This window comes from Salminus brasiliensis, chromosome 19, assembly GCF_030463535.1.
Source record: "Salminus brasiliensis chromosome 19, fSalBra1.hap2, whole genome shotgun sequence".
In the NCBI taxonomy this organism is placed as follows: Eukaryota; Metazoa; Chordata; class Actinopteri; order Characiformes; family Bryconidae; genus Salminus; species Salminus brasiliensis.
In genome coordinates, this window is record NC_132896.1 from 8,368,450 (window position 1) to 8,390,769 (window position 22,320).

The window sequence follows — 22,320 nt, forward strand, 5'->3', positions numbered from 1 at the left end:
TTTATTGACAAAGCTGACTGCAGACATCAGTCAGAGCTCCCGGCGAAATAAAGCTAAAAATACTACAGATTAGTGCACCGCTGGGATTAGCGCACCGCTTGGAAAAGGCTTTGTTGCTCATTTGAATACAGTGGAGTTTGTTTTGCTTCGCTGTTTGGGCTGGATTTAGCAATGTGGGCCACACAGTATCGACATCCACACTAGTAGCTTTGCACATGGCACCATGATCCATTCTGAAATATTAGCATCTGGGCTTTTGTGTTAAACAATGAGATGTGTTTTCCTTGGTGTTCGTGGAAGCAGCTCATTTATGCTACTCGGGTATGGTTTGTAGTAGTTAAAGAAATATGACTGTATATTTTGACCTAATCTGCAAATCTATCTCTGAAATAACAAATGATACACATTTACAGCTTGGCATGCTACAAAAATAGATTTTGCACTGTCATATTTAACATGGCTTCAGATAATGGGACTTTTATTATAGAAAATCTTTCCGACTGTACAGAATAAAAGCTCTCCACATGCATTAAAAGAGCAAACCACGACAGGTTAGTCTGTTTGTGTGGCAGATATTTGTACTGTATTCTAGCTGCCTAGCATAACAGTGAACCCAGCTGAGGTTTTATTACATTTTAAGGGAACATGACCTGTACCTGCTAATTTATTTGTATAGTGCTTTTTACAAGACAAGAAATCAACAGCATAAAAAGACATGAAAAGTCTAAGACAGTGGCCTGGTGGTTGGACTGGATGAGTGAGCAACTAGCTTGCCAATTGCTATCAAACGACGTGAAAGGCAAGTTTCGCCTCATTTCTTGGCCGCTACGTCACAGAAGGCCGTTCCAAAGTAAAGGACCCTTCATATACAGGGCAAAAATGTGACTAATCTTTCCCGGCCCTTGGGTACCCACAGTTCTCTGCACAACTGCACCATGAAAATGGTGGAAAATAAAGCCTCCAGAGCAGAGTTTGTTTAAATATTTAGAGTTTATTTCTGTGAAGAAATGAAAAAGCGCACAAGTTTTGTGCCACTTTGTGAGGCGGGACCGTTCTGTTGACGTTAAGCGAGTAAGAAGTTTTCATTGGACCTGGCCTACCTAGGATTTTAAACACAGCTATTTCTGAGACAGTGGTAATCAACCATACACTACATAAAAATGTTAGATTTTTCCTTTAAGGCCTTTAGTGAATATCATATTTTTTTCTGGAGCAACATTCAATTAAACTCTTTAATAAAACACCTTTTACCCTAGTTGAAGTTGACTGTTGACTCTGGGTGCCCAGGGTACGAAACAAATGCACACATCATCACAATTTACTCACAATTTACATTTCATATGCTGGTCAGCCCATAAGCAAACAACTGCAGAGATGCATAGGTTGAAGAACTGAATTCAGTATTTTCCCTCAGGTTGTTTTTTTTTACTCACATTCAGTAACATTGTCCCTGAAGGAGCAACAGCAACACTGTTATTCCACTATGAGTGGTTTGTGCTCTTCCCATGCCCACATGCTTGTGATGAAGTACCGTTCAGGGAGGCAAGAAACGATGCCTGCAGCTGAAGGACATGCTGTGTGGTTAGATCAGATTGCGATGACTGGCCTGCGGGCTGGTGGCTCGCTAGGACAGCTAGCCTCTGTCTGTGCTTTACCACACCCTATAGCACTGCAGACAAAAGGCTGCTGAGCTGATGCTGCAAATATGACCACATTATCTTACCATATCATATCCTCACTGCAACTCAGCATAGATCAATGTTATATATGCCCAAAGGAATAGAAAGGAGAGTAGATGATGAATATTGTGATTATTATTACTTTAAGTAGGAGCTTTGTATTTGCTTCTATCATCTTTATTTTACTTGGATCATCTCATCAGATGTTGAGTGATATATCTATCTATCTATCTATCTATCTATCTTATTATGCTATATCATTATCATATATATCATATGCTATATATCATTAAATATCATACAAACGTGTAATAAATAAATAAATAAATAAATAGTTTGCAGCCTTATGTGTCATATCATAACACATACATATATGTATATATATATATATATATATATATATATATATATATATATATAGAAGCATACATCATTATTTGCCTAATACACTGTGTTGTAAATGGCTGAGGGCTGTTGTCTGGTATAAGATTTGCCCTCAGCTGAAGCACACTTATTTATTTTCTATTAGTGTTAGTGATGGCACTGCAATGAGCCAAGAACAGGAATGCTTAAACAGCTTTTCAGAGATAAAAGCAGTTTCCATGATCCATGTTTTGATGCCCTCTTGTGGATTTTGCAGGCAGTGCAGATCTAGCCTCAACCCTAAGTATGCCCAGCTTTGCAGCAGTACGTCTACGGCCCTGCACTGTCTGCTTCAGTCCTTAATCTAACACACATGACACAGCTTAATCAAGGCCTTAAGGAGATAGAGCCAGGTGTGTTAGATTAGGGTTGGAACAGCACTCTGGAGACCTGGAGGAGAGATGCACATGTCTGCTCTAAATGTTGAAACTGGGCATTATTATCATTCTGTTTAATGTCTGCCTCTGTTTCACACGGTCTAAATGAAGACATTTCCACAGCTTGTGGCTTTTCTGCACATTTACATAGTAGTGCTGCAGGGACTTTGAGGAAGCTCTGTTCATATGATGATGGATCCCATTGTCCTTGTAAATTAAAATTTCTGTCCCAGTCTTTGTGTGGGTTCATATCTGAAATGTTTTACAGGAAGTGAATGAGGCCCCAAGACCTTTAAAGACTGACGTCTGATACTGTATGTGGGTATGTATGCGTGTGTATGCGTGTGTATGCGTGTGTGTGTGTATGTTTGTGTGTGCATTGTCCATATTTAACAGTAAGCTGAAACATTTAGATATCATGACCTTATAGGCATGTAGTGAGGCTGTGTGAAGACACACATACACACACACACACACACACACACGTTAATGCAGCTTTAAGTAGCTATAAATATGGCCCCTCCCTGACAGAGTGGGAGTGACCCAGATCAGTGACAAACTTTCCTGCTGTGTGTGTTTGTGTATGTGTGTGTGTATGTGTGAGTCTGGATTGAGCGGCGATGCCTCCGGGAGCTCCTGTACTCCTGCAGGCTGCGGAGGGGAGGGGAGGAAGGGTGCGCACTGATCGATGAGCCCAGTTCTGCTTAGTTGCTTCTCAGCCTCTTCCTCTTCTTTAGGTTCCTATAGCTTGGCAGCCCTGCATGAGCATATGTGTGAGCCTATTCGTATACTGAGAATAGGGAGAAACATGACATTCTTTATAATCAAGAAACACATAAAAAGTACATACTGTAGATAAATAGATGGGTAGGCAGACAGACAGACAGATCCATCCATCCGTCCATCCGTCCATCCATACAGTGATAGATTATTGAACGAGCCAGTGGAGCCAGTGCTCAGGAACCTCAGACTGCCTGGCACCTGGGCTGTCCTTAGATGTCCACAAGGCCAAAGATTGTTCACTGCAGAGATAAAAAAGCAAATGTACAGATGTTGGTGGGAGTGGTAGTTATACATACAGTCATGTGAAAAAGTAAAATGAAGGTAATATAACTAAACCAATAAAACTGAAGAATTTTCTTTCGGAAAACGTTAGGACACCCTATACCCTTATAGCTGGCATTTCCCCCTTGGCTGAAATAACTTAGATGTTTCCTATAATTATCTACCAGCTTCTGACATCAACTGGGAGAAGTTTTTTCCCACTCCTCTATGCAGAATTCTTTCATCTGTGTGACATTTCAGCTTTACTTTTTAGACAGATGCTCCTGAAGCGCCCTCTAATTCAGTAAAGAATTGCTAAAGGGTTCTATGCTGGAGAGCTCTCCATTTCCAACTCCATGCTCCATGCACAGTTGATATGGGTTTTTGTGCTGAAATGCTGTATCTGGTTTATGCCAAACATGTCCTCTGTCACTGTTTTACTGTCCTCTGTAAGTCAACTTTGGCTTCAGTTGTCCAAAGCACATTGTTTCCAGATGTCCTGGTCTTGGTCTAGGTGTTTTCTTGAAGACAGTCTTGCTCCAACGTCAGCTGTGGCAGTAGCTACCTGTAGATCCTGTGATGACATTTTGGGATTGTTGGAGACTCTGTTGTTGTTGTGGTCTGCTGTTGGACTGAACTTGCTAGGACAGCCTGTTCTGGCCATGTTGGCAGCTGTTTCGTTTGTAAATGATTTAGCGGACAGTGAAACGGCCGAAGTGTTCTGGGACTCATGTGCATCTACAACCTTCTTTCTGAAGACCTCAGATAGCTCCCTGGATCTCATCATGGTAACAACACTCACTTTACCAATCAAGAGCAAACCAAACGAAACGTCTGAGGTTTAAACAAGACAGCCCCCTTCAAAATCTCATCTCTTATCATATTCTAATCATCTGACGTAGATGTGGTGCACCTCATTCTAAATTTAGACATTTGATGTAGTAATAATTATGGGGTGCCCTAACTTTTTTACATGACTGTAGTTAGGCTAAATGACTTTTTTTTCGTTTGCACGTACTTGCAAGATATCTATCCGGCTACGACTGGTTTCCCCAGAAGATCCTGTTAGGCAGAGAAAATGAGGCATTTCACCACTGTTATAGGCCATGAGTCTGCATTCCGAAGACTGATTGCTCATTGGCATAAAACCTAATGTCTGTGAGGGGAGCTCCTGTGAACCGTCTTCTGCACAGAATCTTCCATACTATTCTCTTTTCCTCATAAGCTTCCCTTTTCTTTATACAGTATGGATATGCAGCACTAACATACACGACTGCTGTGTGGTAAAGTAGTAATTAAGCCAAGACACTGTCTGACACTAGAGGCACATTGTATCTTAAAATAGCTAAAATGAATGGAATGCACATTAATTAGCATGGTGCAAACATACAACGCTGCACTGTTAAGTATGCTCAAATAAACTTGCTAATGTGCTTCTATAGTGGATCTATAATAATGAACACGACAACTGCAGTGGTGGTTATAAGCTTTGCGTTATAACGTATAAGCTTAGCGTTAGCCTCGTAGCTCCAGTGCTAAACTAAACTTTGGGCAACAAAATGGTCTTGATCACTCCACTTGTAGAAAAATTGAAAATAGGATAAATTAAATAGCATGATTTTCTTTGCCAAACTTGTCCTTTAAGAAGCTACTGCAGTGAGTCAGCTCTGCATAGTAGTGACCTGATTGAATCGACCGTTACCTCGTGAGCAGACCTGCCCTGCAAAATCCCATCCCATTAGCCCTGGCTGCTCTGGCCAGGCCCGCGACCCGCTCACCTTATTTTCCCAGTCTGAGCGCTTCGGTTTTGCAGTAGTGCTTGTTATTGCACCTACTGTGACTCTGAAAGCCATTGACAATTGTTATATAATCCTACATGTGGTGTACTCTGGGCTGCTTATCCTAAATCTACCCTGTCTTTGTGAACAAGACAAAAGACAAGTGAGACATGCAAGTTTGTGTCGCAAGGAATCTGCCCTCTTAACCTCTTAATATCACAAACCTTATGTTTAATATTCAGTTATTAAACCCATTACAAAAAGCATTCCGAATTATTTGGTAGCTATTTAGGATAGCATAATTTGTGGAGTCCCACACGGTTCTATTTTAGGGCATATGAAGTTGTTGTGATCTGGAGACTATTTTGCCTTACTAAAACACAGTTTAGGTCAAAATCTTATCTTAGATCTGTTGGAAAACAGTGTCACAGGAGCCAGTCCATGTATTATTTATCAACTTTGTGTAATAACTTTATATGATGTAGTTTTTAGAGGCATTCAACTTTTCAGATGCCTGGTCCCATATCCACCACTGTGAACAATTATGACGTTTCTCTAGGATGTTACATTTAACCCTAAACCACTCTGAATGACTTTGTTTACTGTGTTTAATATGCAGAAATGGATCAAACAAATATATTAAATACCTGAATTTAACAGATAAAACATGTAAAATCCCAATTTAATTATAATAAATTATATTATTCACAAAATAAATACAAATGAGTAAATTACAGTGTATTTAATTGGCATGTCATTTTAGGCCTTCTTCAGATGCAAAGGCAGTAAACAGAGATCTGATTACATGAACGTAATCAAATATATTTATATTTATACTACAGTTATGCTGCATACGAGTGCTCATTGGAAGGTTGTATGTTATATAGATGGTTCACTAATAAATACAACTACACTCCGTTCGGGTGCTTGTCAGACGATACGCCCACTAAGCATGATGATCTGTAGTATAGTAAGTAACATCAGCTGAGCGCTGGAGTGTAAAAATAAAAAATAAAAAGATTAAAAACTCAATTGTAAAACATACAAAAAAGGTAAATGTTGGGATCTTGCAAACTTTCCCGCTTGTAAATACGATATCACTGGCTGTTTGCCTAGAATTTACAATTTTCATCCCAGTTTCTGACACAACCCTTGAACGCAGCATTAGTCCTGATCTCTCTGCTTGTTCCAGGTACAGCGCTTAGAGCCGTATATCGAAGGGGGCCTCTTCCACTTGCATGTTGACTGTCCTCCACTAACACTGTAACCAGCAAACTGGTGGGAAGGGATGGACTTTTTCCATGAACAGACGTCATGTTGAACTTTACGGGCACTCTTATTCCTATTTGGACCAGTTGTCTGTCTCCTCATTTGTAAGGTCTCTGGAACTTGATACTTTGCCAGCTCAATGGCTCTATCTTTTCCACAAACAGGGGTACATATAGTATCAGCAGTTATACTGGATTACGTACAAGGCTAAACAGGTACCTTCACAAACCTCCACTTAGTCAGTTCTGCTGTTTTGAAATCTGTTGTGGAACGATTTTTTTGATGGCAGCATCTGACAGTATTAAACCATATTCAGTATGGAATTCAGGACTTCTTTGATTTATTTTGCATCTTTATTTTGTAAAAACTGTTGTATAAAAAGCAACAGAACACTTAAGGCTGTGTGTTTTTCGCAAATAACACACTCCCTCTCTTGTTCTATTGATTAAATGACACAGGCACTCACAAACAATCATACTATTGGGGCCGCTGATGGAACATGGGGCCTAGATGACTGCTTACAGCAAGACATGACTCTGATTCTGTCCCCACATATCTCTCTCTCTCTCCTCTCTCTCTCTATCCTCCCACCTTCCTCTGATTCACATATTAATATTAGAAGTCAGTGTTTGAATTGAAGCTGTGAGCAGGAAACATACTGTAGGCCTTAAGCTCAAAGCATAGGTTTACACAACAGATGGCTGAAAAAGGAACCTCGTTCAGCAGAATCTGAGCTCCAGTAGTGTATTTAAAATACATGTGCAGGTTTAATACTTTATTCATAGGTCAAGCCACTGGCCAGAGCCCTGCGCTGATTATGCAGTGAGCGGAGTGCTAAAGGCCTATAGACTGCTGAGAGCTCCAAAGTGCTGTGTCATTCTCCCGGCCTGTTTTTAAATCCCCCTATTACTGGTGTCATAGGCAGGAGATGAAGACTATGGCTCAGCCTCAGGAAGCTTTCGCAATAAGCTTCGAGAGAGCATCTCCTCAACGTCTTTCTGTCTAGGTTTTGCCTCATAAGTGGCAGTTTTAAACTGTACCAAGAGGCTCAGAAGAGCTCTCAGTAACTTCTGAGAGATAAAGAGAAAGAAAAAAAGATTTATATTTAAAATGCAGGACATGATATAGACAATTAAATGTCTGATGCTTCTGCTAAAAATACACGGATGAATATCATGCTGGATCAAACACTGTTATACATTTGTAAACATTTGCGGCAAATATAATAGACCCAACTGTGAAGACCTTCTGCATGGGGCTTTTGTATTGGATACAAAAGGTCACTATTGAATGTGGCCTTTCTCCATCTTTCTCTGTCTCTCTGTCTCACACACACACACACACACACACACATTTACCAGAGTAAACACCTCGGTTGTTGTGATTGATATTGATTTTAAACACTACATTCAACCATGTCTTCCTGAGCCATGCTGAATACATTACCTGCACCTCCAGGGCTAAATAATGCTACTGCATTGACATTTCAGGAGATACGGTCTTTCTTAGGTAAACGTTGATGTAGAATTGCCCATAGGGATGAGAGGGATCATGCATTAAGGATGAAGACGTCTGTGCAGCCAAACACACTCGAGCACTCAGTACAGCCAACATTCAAAGCCTCTCTCTCTGAGTTTGCTATCTAAACTCCCTGATGGAATTAATGATACTGTAAACAATTAAGATATTGCCAAAACAATAGCTTTACAGCAGAAGGAAATGGATATTCATTGTTTTTTTTATTCCAAGTCATTTGGAGAATTTCTATTGGTTACGTCATTGTGGAATTTTGCCTATATACTATATTACAACAGCTAAAATAAAGATACAAGTTTATTGTGTGGCAGCAAAAGTATTTGGACACCATTCATTTTTTTCTTTTTGAAATCAAAGGTATCAAAAACAAGTTTCTCCTGCTTTTGTTGGAGTAACTGTCTCTACTGTACAGGGAAGGCTTTCTACTAGATTTTGGAATATTGCTGTGAGGATTTCATTGCATTCAGCAACTAGTTCTCAATGCTAGAGGCTTTATACCCTTCTAGCCCCTGCCTGGCATTAGGCATGGTGCCAGTAGGTTCATGTTTATCTGCTCCTTGCAGTACTTCTCTACAGGGACTAGCTGTGTGTGTGCATTTGTACATCTGTGTCAGCAATGGGTGCAACTTAAAGTAGCTGAATGCGTTAATTGAAAGGACTGTATAGTGTAGTTGTATTATATAGGCATTTGAACTTGAATGAGAATGTTAACTGGTCCTGAAGGCATTGACATCCAAACACCCATGAATTATAATGGCTTGTTTTTTTTTTATTTTACATATTAAAAATGGCAAATCTGGCATTTATTTACAGTCTATTTTTATACTGGGATTCATATGCTTACAGATACAGTCTTTTTTCTCTGATGTGTGTTAGATTTTAAAGGGCACATATCATATGGAATTGATTTTTTTCACTTGTGTTCAATAAAAGTAGTTGTCTCGAGAAATAATGCTCACTCCCCAGTGCATACAGCCCATATACAGAAATTACATAACACAAAACAGCCTGTTATGAATAAAAAATAACCCTAAGTATTTACATATGTCTGCCTATAGTGGTTTAGGCCTGCTTACTTATATTAAAGTTAAACGAAGGGTTTAGGCCTGTTTTTTTATCAGAATTGATCCAGATCAGCCAATTAAAACAGATGACATTTACATATATCAGTCTTAAAGATACAGAAGCTAAAAAAGGCTGTTTAAATCTAAGAGATAAAGAGATTTTGCTAAATGGTCTTGAAGAAAAAAACACATGAATGTTTTCAGCAGGGGGGTAAATGCACAAAAATATATGATTCATATCCAAATTGATTTCAGTTACATTTGTCCTGTGCAGATTGACTAGATTTGTGGAACACTGTCCTCTACTGTGATCAGTGACCTTATGGACAGACACAAACCTATTATCTGTCAGTGAATGACTGTATCCTGTATGTTCAGTGGAGATTCTCCTGACATTTATTGCCTTAGAACTAATAACTGTTTTTTTTTTCGGGGATGTTCATTCAGGGGGTTGTGCAGACTTCCTCAGCGGTGGGGTGAGTCATGCATAATGGAGTGCGCTGAATAATTTAAAGTTTGGATATTGATATCACAGCAGATTGGTTGTGAGTGCTGGCTTTGCATTGCCCTGTCAGAGTTCCCCAGCAATGATTTCCAGGCGGTTTTTGCATAATTCCTATACCTATGCATATTCCTTGCAATAAAGTAGTTTTCCATTTGTTGTAAGAGCATTGTTGTGGGAACATAACATTAAAAGTCCATTTGGATGCGTCACTGAGTAAGCAACAACCCTGATATCCTGTTGCAGTGCAAGGCAGATTAATGCGAATTGGTTGGTTAAAATCCCAGCATTAAGGGTCTGAAATATAGCACATAGCCTAAATTAAAAAAATAGTTAATAAGAGAATATTTTACTGTCCCGCCATTTTCTTTACTGTCATCCAAAAACCTTGTGTCTCCAAAATTGCAACTTTATGGGAGATGGAAAAATTTTGGAGCATTTCTGTTAGCCCATTCCTCATGAAATATTGATACTATGTAAAAACCAATCACCAGATTCAAATTATGTTACCAAATTATATTAGCGTTTTTTGCAGGACTGTAACAGCATACTATATAAGATGCATTCTTATATTTATTTATCATTTATATTTATTTATAATGTATGGTTTCTACTCAGTTCAGTGCCTAAATCGATAGAGAGAGAGAGAGAGAGAGAGAGAGTAAGCAATGCATTACTGACTAATTGCAGTATTAGAGCTGCTACTGTGTTTAAGACCTACTCATCCATAAACTGGGCCTCCATCTATGCTCTAGAACTGGATCACATTTGTTGAAAAGTGAGTCCGAAAATATGTGTGATTGTTCCACAGGGAGGGGGGAGGAAACATGGCTCGTCTGGAAGAACTGGCACAACACTAAACCCTCTGCACCAAACTACTGACTGGAATTTAGGTCTCTCATCACACCTTATTCCAGGCACACAGCAATCTTTCTTTTACAGCACACACTTTCAGCTCTGCTACCCATATAGAAATGCAAATCTAGACGTGATAAATGGGCTCCTTTTCTTTACTAATTAGTTATGTGTCTAAAGAATTGGTGTTGTAATTAAAACACATATTTAATTGGTACTATACTATGATCTTCCTTTCATATGATAAAGAAAAGATTCACGTCTCATCGGTTTCTGGAGAAAAATACACAAGTTTTCTATGGTTCAATAATTCATCCACTCCCATCTGTTGTAGCTGAATTCCTCCTAGGAAGTTTTTAAAACCCTGGAGGATGTTTCTCAGGTTTATAGGCCACACTAACAATGAGTGGTTTTGTGGTGAACTCCCTCCTCCTCTTCTTATCAGCAGTGGCTGCATCCGTAGCCGAAGATGCTGCAGCCATCCAGTTCAGCTCTAGAGCTGCGTCTGTATCCAAACCCCACCCGTATTTCGACAGAGTTCTGGCTCCTGAACTTACTAGCCAATCTTGGCGCAGGACGGCCGCTGGTACTAGCCAATCGTATCGTGCAAGAGGCGGGGCTTGTCGGAATACGGGTGGGAAAGAAAAAAAACTTCCGTCTGCACTCCGCCCCTCCCTCGCCTGTCTCGGCAGAGCCACACGGTGACTGCTGGCGTGACGGTACTGCTGAGCGTTCCGCCAGCCGCCACACACAGACACTTCGTCAAGTGGCTCTCACCATCAGCAACGGCATGTGAGTACAGGTGTAGCTATCTAGTTTCTGACAGAAATGGCGTCGTTGCCGTGCGGGTGTTGTCTTAAAACACAGACTTTGCTGTGACTTGTTGGCTGTGGATGTCTCTCTCTCTCTCTCTCTCTCTCTCTCTTTCTCTCTTTCTCTCTCTCTCTCCCTCTTTTCCTCCTTTATCCGCGTAGCCATAGTAGCCCGTCTCACTTAGCAACCGAAAAAGATGACGTCGTGGGGTGCACGCGCCGGCTGCTTATCCTTATTTGACCGGGTTTTTTTTGGCTACTTTATCGGTCTGTGGTGTTGTCGCCGTCGCTGTGTGACCACTTTTCGGACACTTTTTGGGGTTGATGTGTGATGATAGCTGGACAGGAACCGGCATATCGCCGACATTCTGCGCGGCTGGGAGCCGAATGAAGTCATTAAGCAATCAGACTGTCAGTTAAATCGACCTAGACGTGCGCGAGAATAGCGCAGATCCCAGACACTCCTTCGCTGCCTTCGCCTTATCCAAACTAGCTAACGGGATTACTGCAAGGCGGGCGGGTAGTGCTGCAGCTAGCCATGTTCGCCAGACTACATTTCTAAAGGTGACTGCTTGTAATAAATGAACGAGGAGACGTTTTTTGCGCTTGAAATGGGTTTAAATGAACTGGTTATATGCTGTGGAGAGAGGCTTCAGTAGCCCTGACTCGAACGTCCTGAATGACGCACTTTTGCAGCAGCAGCAGCAGCAGCAGCGATGCTGTTCAGGGGGGCTCTGAAGACAGGGTGTTAGGTATTTTTTTTTACTGCTGCTGTTTTTTCCAGGGTGGGCTTAAGACAGTCCTAATGCAGGCTTGTTTACAAGTACTGATTGCAACCTGCAGCTCATGTCGGTGTTAATGGCCTGGTGTAATATGGAATATGCAGAGTTAAGAAGTCCAGTTCAGATGGACTGTTTATTTTCCGCAGATTCTCAACACCAGGCTATAAGATCCACCGCATGTGCTGTTCTGTCGCATTGTGGGAATCTGGAGTCGGGGAAACAACACAGTAGAGACATGCATTGATTTGCTGGTCAGTGACTCAGCGTACTTCTCTCTCTCTCTCTCTCTCTCTCTCTCTCTCTCTGTCTCTAGCTCTCCCCCAGTCTCTCTCTCTCTCTCTCTCTCTCTCTCTCTCTCTGTCTCTAGCTCTCCCCCAGTCTCTCTCTCTCTCTCTCTCTCTCTGTCTCTAGCTCTCCCCCAGTCTCTCTCTCTCTCTCTCTCTCTCTCTCTCTCTCTCTGTCTCTAGCTCTCCCCCAGTCTCTCTCTCTCTCTCTCTCTCTCTCTCTCTCTCTCTCTCTGTCTCTCTCTCTCTCTGTCTCTCTCTCTCTCTCTCTCTCTCTCTCTGTGTCTCTAGCTCTCCCCCAGTCTCTCCCTCTCTCTCTCTCTCTCTCTCTCTCTCTCTCTCTCTCTGTCTCTAGCTTTCCCCCAGTCTCTCCCTCTCTCTCTCTCTCCCTCTCCCAGCGCATATCTTAAAGAACAACAAAGAAAAAACCCTCAATAAATGACTTTTATATTGTTATATAAAAAAAGCCCATATTAAGCCTAGCTGCTCTTATTAGCCCCTCTACCAAATCAGGGACTTGTTTGTGTGTGGTGTTGCTTGTGATTACATCATTGACCATGGTGTATTTATTAGGACTTCTCGACTAATTGGGACACTTTCCCAATGTTCCCAAGGCTCCTATTTAACCACTGGACATGTTCTCTAGGCTATCAGTACCAAGTCATTTCATTTTGAGATCACTCAGTGGGAGGAATATTGTGTAGGGGCTCACATCAGTGCAGCACTGGTGGCTTAGTCATTGTTCCATGGCTCCCACTGATAGTAAACTGAGGCGAGGCAACAGCGTTTATCCACAGCTAAATCCCCTACAGTGTCCATTTAAGTGCTGCACAGAGATGACCTGAGACCTGAGCTGTAATCAGGGTGCCGTATTGCAGGAGAGAAAGCTTGGTTCTAGATCAGCATGAAAACCGTCTCTTTCTCCAGATTTCAGGCTGCAACTTCAAGCCGTTGCACGATAGAATGAACGTGTCAGCGTAACATAGGCCTGGACATCAAGGCAGGACACTTTTATATTGACTGAACTTGTTCTAAGAAACCAATGCTGTAATGGTCCTGATGTTCAGATGGACCCCCTTGCGCCCCATGCTGTGAATTCCTTGACGCGAGCTGGCCTTGGTTACTGTAGTGTCAGAAGAGGGATGCGAAAGGCTGCTGGAAGCTTGAGTCCTGTGTTTGGAAATATTTTGGGATGCAGGAGGTATAGCACGTCCCGATGGAGATGGACAGACAGTGTAACAGTCCAGGGCTCTGAGCTGTGGGCCTGGCCACCATGCCAGCAGGTCTTTTTGGTGTCGCGGAACTCCCACCGTTACCACAGATGACCCGGGTTTGAATCCGGAACTGCCCCTGCTGTCCTGCCTCGACTGCACCACGTCTGTCTGTTCATTTGGCTCGAGCTTCACGTTCCATTACACTTTGTTACAAAGTAAACAGGGCAGAGTGAAAAGACCCTGAAGGACATGTCTGTCAAGATCAATGTTAAAAGCAGCCGTGGCGGGAACGGGCAGACAGGGACAGTCAGAGGCCAGGCCTTACTGAGTCATCCACTCCACTTGTTCCAGTTGCAGTCGAGGGAAGCAGAGGACAGCACCCGACCTCTCTGCTTACAGACACACTTTGAGTCCCTACGAAATTATCCTGCTGATTATATTAGCAGCTGCGACACTGCGCTTATTGCTTAATCCTTCCGGCTTTAGGAACGGCCCATTGAAACAAAGAGCCACTCTGTGGGGGATTAATGAGTTGAAAGGTGCTTGACCTGGCAGGCCAGGTACTTGTGTATAGACTGCAGAGCACATGTGTAACCGACACCATGACACACACAGTGCATTATTGGGATGTTATTAAGGAAATCTGTCAGTTTCTGCCCTGCTTTCTCCCTCCTTTGAGGGACTGCAGTCAGTGGGTTACATATTTAGTAAATATGTAGGCCATTTTGTAGCAGTTTGTGGGACTTCTGTATCCATCATTCATTCATTGTCCACTGGTGGCCATTTCTAGTGCGTTATAGATACAGAGCGAAGAAGTGCTGAGCTAGAGAGCTGGGTGCATTTATCTCCATTGCAGTAGCCTAGTTTGCTCGAGGAAACAAAAAGGGTCACAGAGGAGAGAGCACTATGCAGTGTGCGAGGTGCTGGAGTGATCCAATGTGTTGTGGCAGAGTTAAATTTGCTGTGAGAGATGCTGAGACGTGATGTCACAAGCCCCTGCTGTGAACTCCCTTTGGTCACAGTGAGGTGAAAACATCTCTCTCTTTCACTCTGTCCCCCTATAACTCTCTCTCTCTCTCTCTCTCTCTCAGATTATCTCTTTTTTCCAGGCAATTTCCTCATCTGCCTTCTCCATTCCAACTGTTAAATAATTTTGTCTTTAATTTCTGCTGCTGGGTGACTGCGTTGGTGGATGTGTGGGAGACCGCACACACTGACACTGCTGCTGAAATCCAGCATTAGTGTGGTTTGTGCGGGCGGTACTGCAGCACTGAGCAGTGCTCCACCGGTGTGGACCACTCCCAGTGGCTCACTACATATTATCATACCATTTTGGTAACTGGACTGAACTTTTTCATGAATTTGCACAATGTACTGCTTGATAAACAAGAGGCCTGCCTTAAAGGGCCTCAAACACTACGTTGGTTTTTGTAAATTGGATGTCAGAGTATGAAGTTTTATCCTTGTAAAATTTAGAGAACTTCCACACAATGTAGAGCTTCTCTACCATTAAAAGAGTTCTCCTAGACCAGTATAACATGGGTGGATGATCTGTTCAGTTCAGTTTTTCATGGGGATTTAAACACTTCAAAACTGAACTTGACATTATTATAATAATACCAAAATCTGATTAACTGGGAATTAGCTGTTCAGTCATTTGGATAATAATAGAAAAGGCATGATTATTTAAGGTCAGTTATGAGGTCTATTGTATCCCTATTCACCACTAGTTTTTAAAAGAAATTGTTATACAGTGGGGGTAAAAGCTTAAAGGGAATTAGGACGACTTTATCCTTTTTCTATTTATATTTGATACTGATATGATGAAAGGGAATGCAGTTCTCTAAACTGCTGTGTGGATTTAGTGATGGAGAATGCATAACTTTGGAATTGCACTGCCTGATCTGTCTGATCCTAATGATTTTGCAGATCCTACTGGCTATTTCAGTTTCAAACCAAAAGGTTTCAAAGTCTTTGTTTTTAGCAGTTCCCATCATCACTCCCCTCCTGTGGAGGCACTTATGAGAAAACTAATTTCTCATCTTTTCATCTTTGGCGTATTTATTTTCATATAGGCCTAGTAATGGCTAGTGTAAGACAACACATTCATCAGAACTAGTGCTCTTTTATTACAGGCTCTACCAGTCTTCTAAAAGGTTATTTAACCTGTTCATTCATTATTGAATACTTCATTAATCTGTCCTTTTTATCTGTAAGTGTAAGGGCATCGATCTTATATGGAGCATACAAAGCACAGCATGGACGATTCTGAAGCTAATCAGGAATGGGTTATGCAGTAGGTCTGCATGTTGTAGAGGGTGCAGTCATGTGTTCTGTGAAACCTGCTGTGAAGTGCCAAAATGGCCTGCTGGTACAAATTGGAAATTAAATATTGTTGATGTACACAATCCATGTATGTCAATAAGACAGACTGTGTCTGGAATTAACAATCCATTAATAATGAGGAACACGAAAAATATCATGCCTACTGTAGCTTGACCAGCTTAATGAACACCCTGAGCTTCTGTTATAATTCAGCTCATTTAGTACAGTGTATTTGTAAATGTAGGTCCTTTGTTGACTGTACATGCTGCCTTGTGTTAGTGGGTCTGAAACCTCTACTGTTGATGCAGTACAGTAAAGTAGCTTGCCAGAGGTGCTAATGTCTTGAGTGGAACTTCAGGAAACTGTAAAAGGGTTATTGTTTAATATAAGTTACTGTTGGCAGGTAAACCAGGCTGTTTCTCAACCTGCCTACTGCCAGTCTGCAAATCCACCCGTAAGCTTTTTGTAAATCCGCTCACTGCTTCGGTCTCAATTCACTGGCAGTGCTGTGTTACACAATCAGCCCTGTCCAACTTAACATTTAAAGATGTCTTCCATGTTCCTTTCTTGCGTCTTTCAGTAATAAAAATACATACAAATTCAGGAAGTAGTCAGGATATATTTTGGATAATATAATATAATAATGCATTACAATGCGGATGGTGATTGGGTTGGTGGACTGGAGGGACACAGTAATATCCCTAATAGGACAGGGCTGTAATAAAGTGGAAAAGTACAAGGATATGGGCACAAATGTGAGGGAATTGGCTGGGTGGGGTGCTTCTGAGCTCATAGTTGGCCAGACATTGAGCTTAGAGTTCTTGTCTCTAGGAAACAGTGGTAGTGCACCAACTATGTGCTTCTGCCCTTTCCCTGCCTTGTCACCATTTCAGTCCTATGCATCACTGTTTCTCTTCCCAGTTCTCTTTTATTTATCTGAGAAACGGTTCACATGTAAGTCTTCAGTACATTCACGTTCATGTAATTCATTTCATAATGTTCATTTTTGGTCTTTCCCATCTTAGACTGATATCCTTCCTTGGTCACCAATGGCCCTGTGTTCATGCCTTCATAGCACTGGGATTGGTTAATCAGTTCAAATGAATGAGTTGAATCAGTTATTTCAGTTGACTGAGAGGATGGAAATACTGTGATTAAATGCTGTGCATGTGCTGAGTACATGAAGTGTGGTCCTGCTTTCAGTGGCATGATGGAATGGCCACACCTTCGCCCAAGTGGTGGACACAGCTGCGATTAACACAGAGGCTATAACTGGCTTAACAGCAGAATCATTCAGCACTGCCAAATCACAGGACTAGGATTACATGAAGAAACTGGGACATTCACTGCTTGTGAAGGTACAGCAGAAAGGAAGGAAGGTCATGTTTAGATTCTGAGAAAAATATTGGATGGCTTGGAGGCAAAGGTGCTTTATGGGGTAACAAAGATATAGGGCTCTTTGTCCTGCCAAGGGATACACTGTGTGGACAAAAGTATTGGGACACCAGCTCGATCTATGTGTCTTCTGAAATCAAGGGTATTAAGTTTATTCCTCTTTTTGCCAAAGCAACTGTCTCTGTTGTCCAGAGAAGAAGGCTGCTGTATTTTGGAGCATTGCGGTGAGGACTTGATTGCATTCAGCGACATGTGCGCGAGTGAGGTCAGGATGTTGGATGATCATCATCCTACTTTAACCCCAACTTCCCAACTCTTCCCAAAGGTATTGGATGGACCACCATCATTCCAGAGAACACAGTTCAATTCCGGGGGGCTTTATACCCCTGGCATTAGGCTAGTTCCAATAAGTTCATGTTTATCTGCTGCAGAGAGTCCTATTCGACTGTGTACTGTCCAAATGAATCAAGGGCTGAGTGTATTGTTATACCCCTAATAACTAAAGATATGATGGATGATAAATTGTGGTTAAGCAAACTCTAATGAAGTGTTTTTTTGCTTACCTTCATCTCATCTAGTTTTGTTCTGGACTACATCCAGAATGAATAGCACATGTGGGAAAATGAGATTACAGTAAACCATCATTAGCTCATTATGCACTGGCAGTCTCATAGTGTTGATGCACTAAAGACAATGGCTTGTTATATGCTCTGTTTAGGCATTTCTTTAAGAGGAACAGGAATCCCCCATTACTGTAAGCCATCCCCCCCTCTCCCCACTGACGCTGTCATCAAAATGAAAACAGAAAACTCGCTTTGTCAGCAACTCAAGCAGATGCAGTGTTGCTGACCATTTGCACCACAACAGGGTCTCAAGGTCATATCGGTGAAAAAAACACATATGATATGAGGGCATCAAGTAACACTCTGTAAAAAGCCACTTCAAGCTCCGATGAGGCCACTTCAACACCTCCGATGAGGCGATTCTGTTCCCGACTTCCATAGGCCTCTTTCTCTGGGGTGATTATATCTGGAACAAACTATCTGGAGCAGTGCGGTGGCTTGGTCTGCGTTCTATCAGTGCTCTGTTTGAGCTTATTTTAACATAGCGCTCTCATTCTGGGTGTTCATGAGCGGATATTTATATCAAACAGGTCAATCGAGGTAGGACTGTAACGCAACTGAGATGTGCTTGAGAACCGTGAAAGGACTGAGGACCATCATTCATTTAACAAATCCGTACTGATACCTGCTCATAGTGGGAGCAAGAACTTAAGGTGTATGTAAATATTCTAGCCATTACATAAGACAAACAGAAGCAGAATAAAACAGGACCTTTTTATTAAGTGGACATTGAGTTATGATGCAATGACTTCTAATGTTATTCTTCCTCCTACTGAGAACCGTCTGTGAAATAGTGCCAAAGGCAACGGTGGAAAACCGAGTTGGCTGAGCATCCTGCTAAAAATTGCAGATCAGTGTTATGTGAGGTTTGAGAGTTTTAGGTATTAAAAAAATATTTCAACTATTTAAGACCTTGGCGATGGAGCCAATGCTAAAAAGGTTCTTCACACTCGTACATCTCTATTACAAACAAAGTTCTTTATGGAACCAAAAGTGGTTCTTCTTTGACATCCCTCAAAGAACCATTTGCCACCAGTTTGCCTGTAATTTCCCTTTTGTGGACACCCCTTCCAAGGAATGCATTCAGCTACTAAATTGCACCCATTGCTGACTCAGATGTGCAAATGCACACACACATTTTGTCTAGTCCCTGTAGAGAAGTATTGCCAATAGAATAGGACTCTCTGGAACAGATAAACACAAACCTATTGGCACTATGCCTAATGCCAGGTATGGGCTAGAGGGCTATAAATCCCCCCAGCATTGAGCTGTGGAGCAGTGGAACTGTGTTCCCTGGAATGATGGTTGGTGCATCATCTAGTACATTTGGGATGAGTTGGGAAGTTGAGGATGAGGTGGGGTGGTGATCATCCAACATCCTGACCTCACTAACGCTCTTGTAACTGAATCCAATCAAATCCTTGCAGCAATGTTTCAGAATATATCCCTGGACAATATAGACAGTTACTCCCAAGTGTCCCAATTCTTTTTTTTAAACTCATAAAAATAAAAACTGGTTGCTGGACTTTCTGAAGAAGGCACTGGAAATGATCTATGTCACCCACAGCTAGATATGACAACTCTTGGGTATATAACTTTGGTAAATGTCTCAGAGCAGCAACAGAGAACACTTTACAGTATCTGTTACCTAGGTGGTCAGCTGATGTTGCTCTGGGCTGAGTGCCTGAGGCAAGCAACAAGGCTTTGATTTAGACAGCTTCTCTGTGGCCCATTGTTGAAAACCGCCGTGTCACTGAAGAAAGTGAATATTTCATGATATTTCTTTGGAACACTTCTCTGCATTATAGAGGAATTATGTGTCTTTAGTGTGCTTATAACACCCCTCATAATATGCCTTGCAAATGCTATATGTACACATACACTGTAAGCTTCTATCTCATGGAGGCCACTCTGGGCCCAGGCCAGCTTGGAAACAGCTTTTGTCGTTCTGTATTCACTAATTCCCCCCATACGGCCTGTTCTCGTAACAGACTTTCTCCAGCCTGAAAAAGATCATGTTGGTTTGGGCTGGTCCATTGTGATGAAGCAAAAGAAAGGATCTCTTTTCGCTGTTGTGGCATGTGGTTTCCCTGCCACCCGCTGTCAGCTTTGTATGGATATCCTCTTACAGTCATTTATACTTATTAAACCCTGACCCTCTAGTCCTCACCAGCTGTCTGGTTATAATCAAAACCAGTGTAATATCTTGTTAAAAATATCCCTTGCTAATTTTCTGAGTGTTATAAAGATTCTGCATTACATCAATGTGACAACATTTAACTAAACCAAGCGAATGTGAACGCATTACGTTAGATCTGTTTCATTTGCATTATGAGTATGATATAGCCTACCAGCACCAATCAATCTAAATTACTTAATCCACTGATGCTTCTGCTGGCATCTGCACTTGGATATGATTGACCACTCTGACTGTTCTTAAGGGGCATTCAATTGAGAATTGAAAAGCCTGCCGCAGTGCTGCATTAAGCAGTTAGTTGATTTTTTTAAGCATTGCCTTACAGGTGAGCCATTATGGAGTACATAGTAAGCATAATAGCTCATCTGTAAGGCAATGCTTAAAAAATGTGGTACACAACTAATGCACCTAATTTGGGGCAACTAGGTTTGACTGAATCATACAGAAGCTTAATAATAAAGTAAGTCTTTTGTATAAATGAGAGATTTTGGGTGATTTTAGACTTTGAATGATGCACATATTTTTCATTTCCTGTTCAGAATATTCTCTTCTTAAGTGCAGTCTTTCATAATTAATGTGATGTGACCAGATTAAACATATAGTCTCAGATTAATAGTTTCATGTAATACAGTGAATCATTTTATTACGTTATTAGGACTGGAAAGGCATAGAGCATCCTGTAATCAATAATTATATATAAATATTATTCACAATAATGAACAGTTCATCTCTAGTCTGTCACACTACTGAAATACTACAGTTACCATTTACCACTCTTAATTAACATATCGTGGATATAGCCAGTACTTTAGGAACACTGACCAACTGCATTCAGTCATTTCATAATAAATAGTGCACACCTAGAGATAATTAACTGGAATTCAAAAATGTCAGACAGCTCTTGAAATATGATGATATAAGATTTTGCACACCCCTACTCTGAATTCTGTTTTTTGTACTTTTTGAAATTATTAACTTCTTTGTCTAGTTAAACTATTAACTAATTTGTCTATTATTTAAAAGTCTGCAGCGTTATCCATCTTATTCCGCCTCTCCAACTTTCAAGAGTTAGTTTCTTCCGCCTGTGTCTGAATTTCCAGTCCTGTCGTATCAAATTTTATTAAATGGCTCACTGTGCCAACTTTCCAAAGGTGTGTGGGGGGAACCACATCCAAAGAAGAAAAAAAGGACCTGCATCTGTGGCTGAAGGCACTGAATTTAAAATACCTACCCAAACATATATTTGGCTGCTCTCGAGACTTGGTTATTAAGGTCCAGTGAAGTGGAGGTGTTGGGTGCTTGTAAGGCTATGAGGTAAGACAGCATTTGAGCTAACCTAGCTAGCTAAGAGCCTCACAAGAACCTAATGAGTCATTTCTCTGGCCAAGGATGTTCTAGTGTTGGTTTCCCCTCCAAAAATGGTAAGAGCAAACGTGTGACATTTGAATGGCCATTTTAAATTTAGCACCTTTAATCGTAGACGCAGGTCTTTTGTGTTGTGCAGCACCAAAAAGGAAGCAAAAGCCACCATACTTTCCAAAATAGAGTTGAATATATACCTTCACATTATTTTAAAGAACTTGCAGTAAAACCTTTTTTAATGTTTTTGCAGGACAGAGGATTTTGCACCACAGAAGTGATGTACTTGAGACAGTTGTCTTAGTCAATCCATCAGAAGATACCGTTCTTTCAGAGGTAGGTTTTACAAAACAGCAAAAATAGAAAGTACCTGTTCGAAACAGATCATGAAGACAAAAGACTGGAAGCCAGACATGCACACATACCATGCTTGCTAACACATATACTTATAATTTTGGCCTAGCAGGTAAATATACATTTGACCTTGATTGATACACAAAGACAAAGCACTTCTGTAATACCTTTTAAAAGTACCCTCTGTGTCTCTGCCTTTGTCCTAGATCCATTCTCTTGTGTCTGACCGAGCTGTGCACAAGCTACTGGTCCTGAGTGGGCAGAACTCGGACCAAGGTGACCTGATTCTTCAAACTGGAGTGTTTACTTATCAAGCCTTATCACGTGTCTTTGCTGATCCTGGGGTAAGTCAGATACCTTGTAACATAGAGTATTTAATTTGATATTTAATAAACAACTTTTTGAACTACTTCTAGACTACTAGTCAGTATTTAGTTTGACTTTTTCT

The 22,320-nt window shown here is 41.3% G+C and overlaps 1 protein-coding gene across 1 annotated transcript in view; it reads left to right on the top strand.

The window, feature by feature from the left end:
• The window catches only part of map1ab (microtubule-associated protein 1Ab), a 48,333-nt gene that overhangs the window by 9,777 nt on the left and 16,236 nt on the right, over window positions 1-22,320 (top strand). Inside the window, exons 3-4 of the mRNA XM_072664269.1 lie at window positions 21,772-21,854; window positions 22,079-22,216. Coding sequence (XP_072520370.1) covers window positions 21,772-21,854; window positions 22,079-22,216 — 221 coding nt within the window. The remainder of the gene's footprint in view (window positions 1-21,771; window positions 21,855-22,078; window positions 22,217-22,320) is intronic.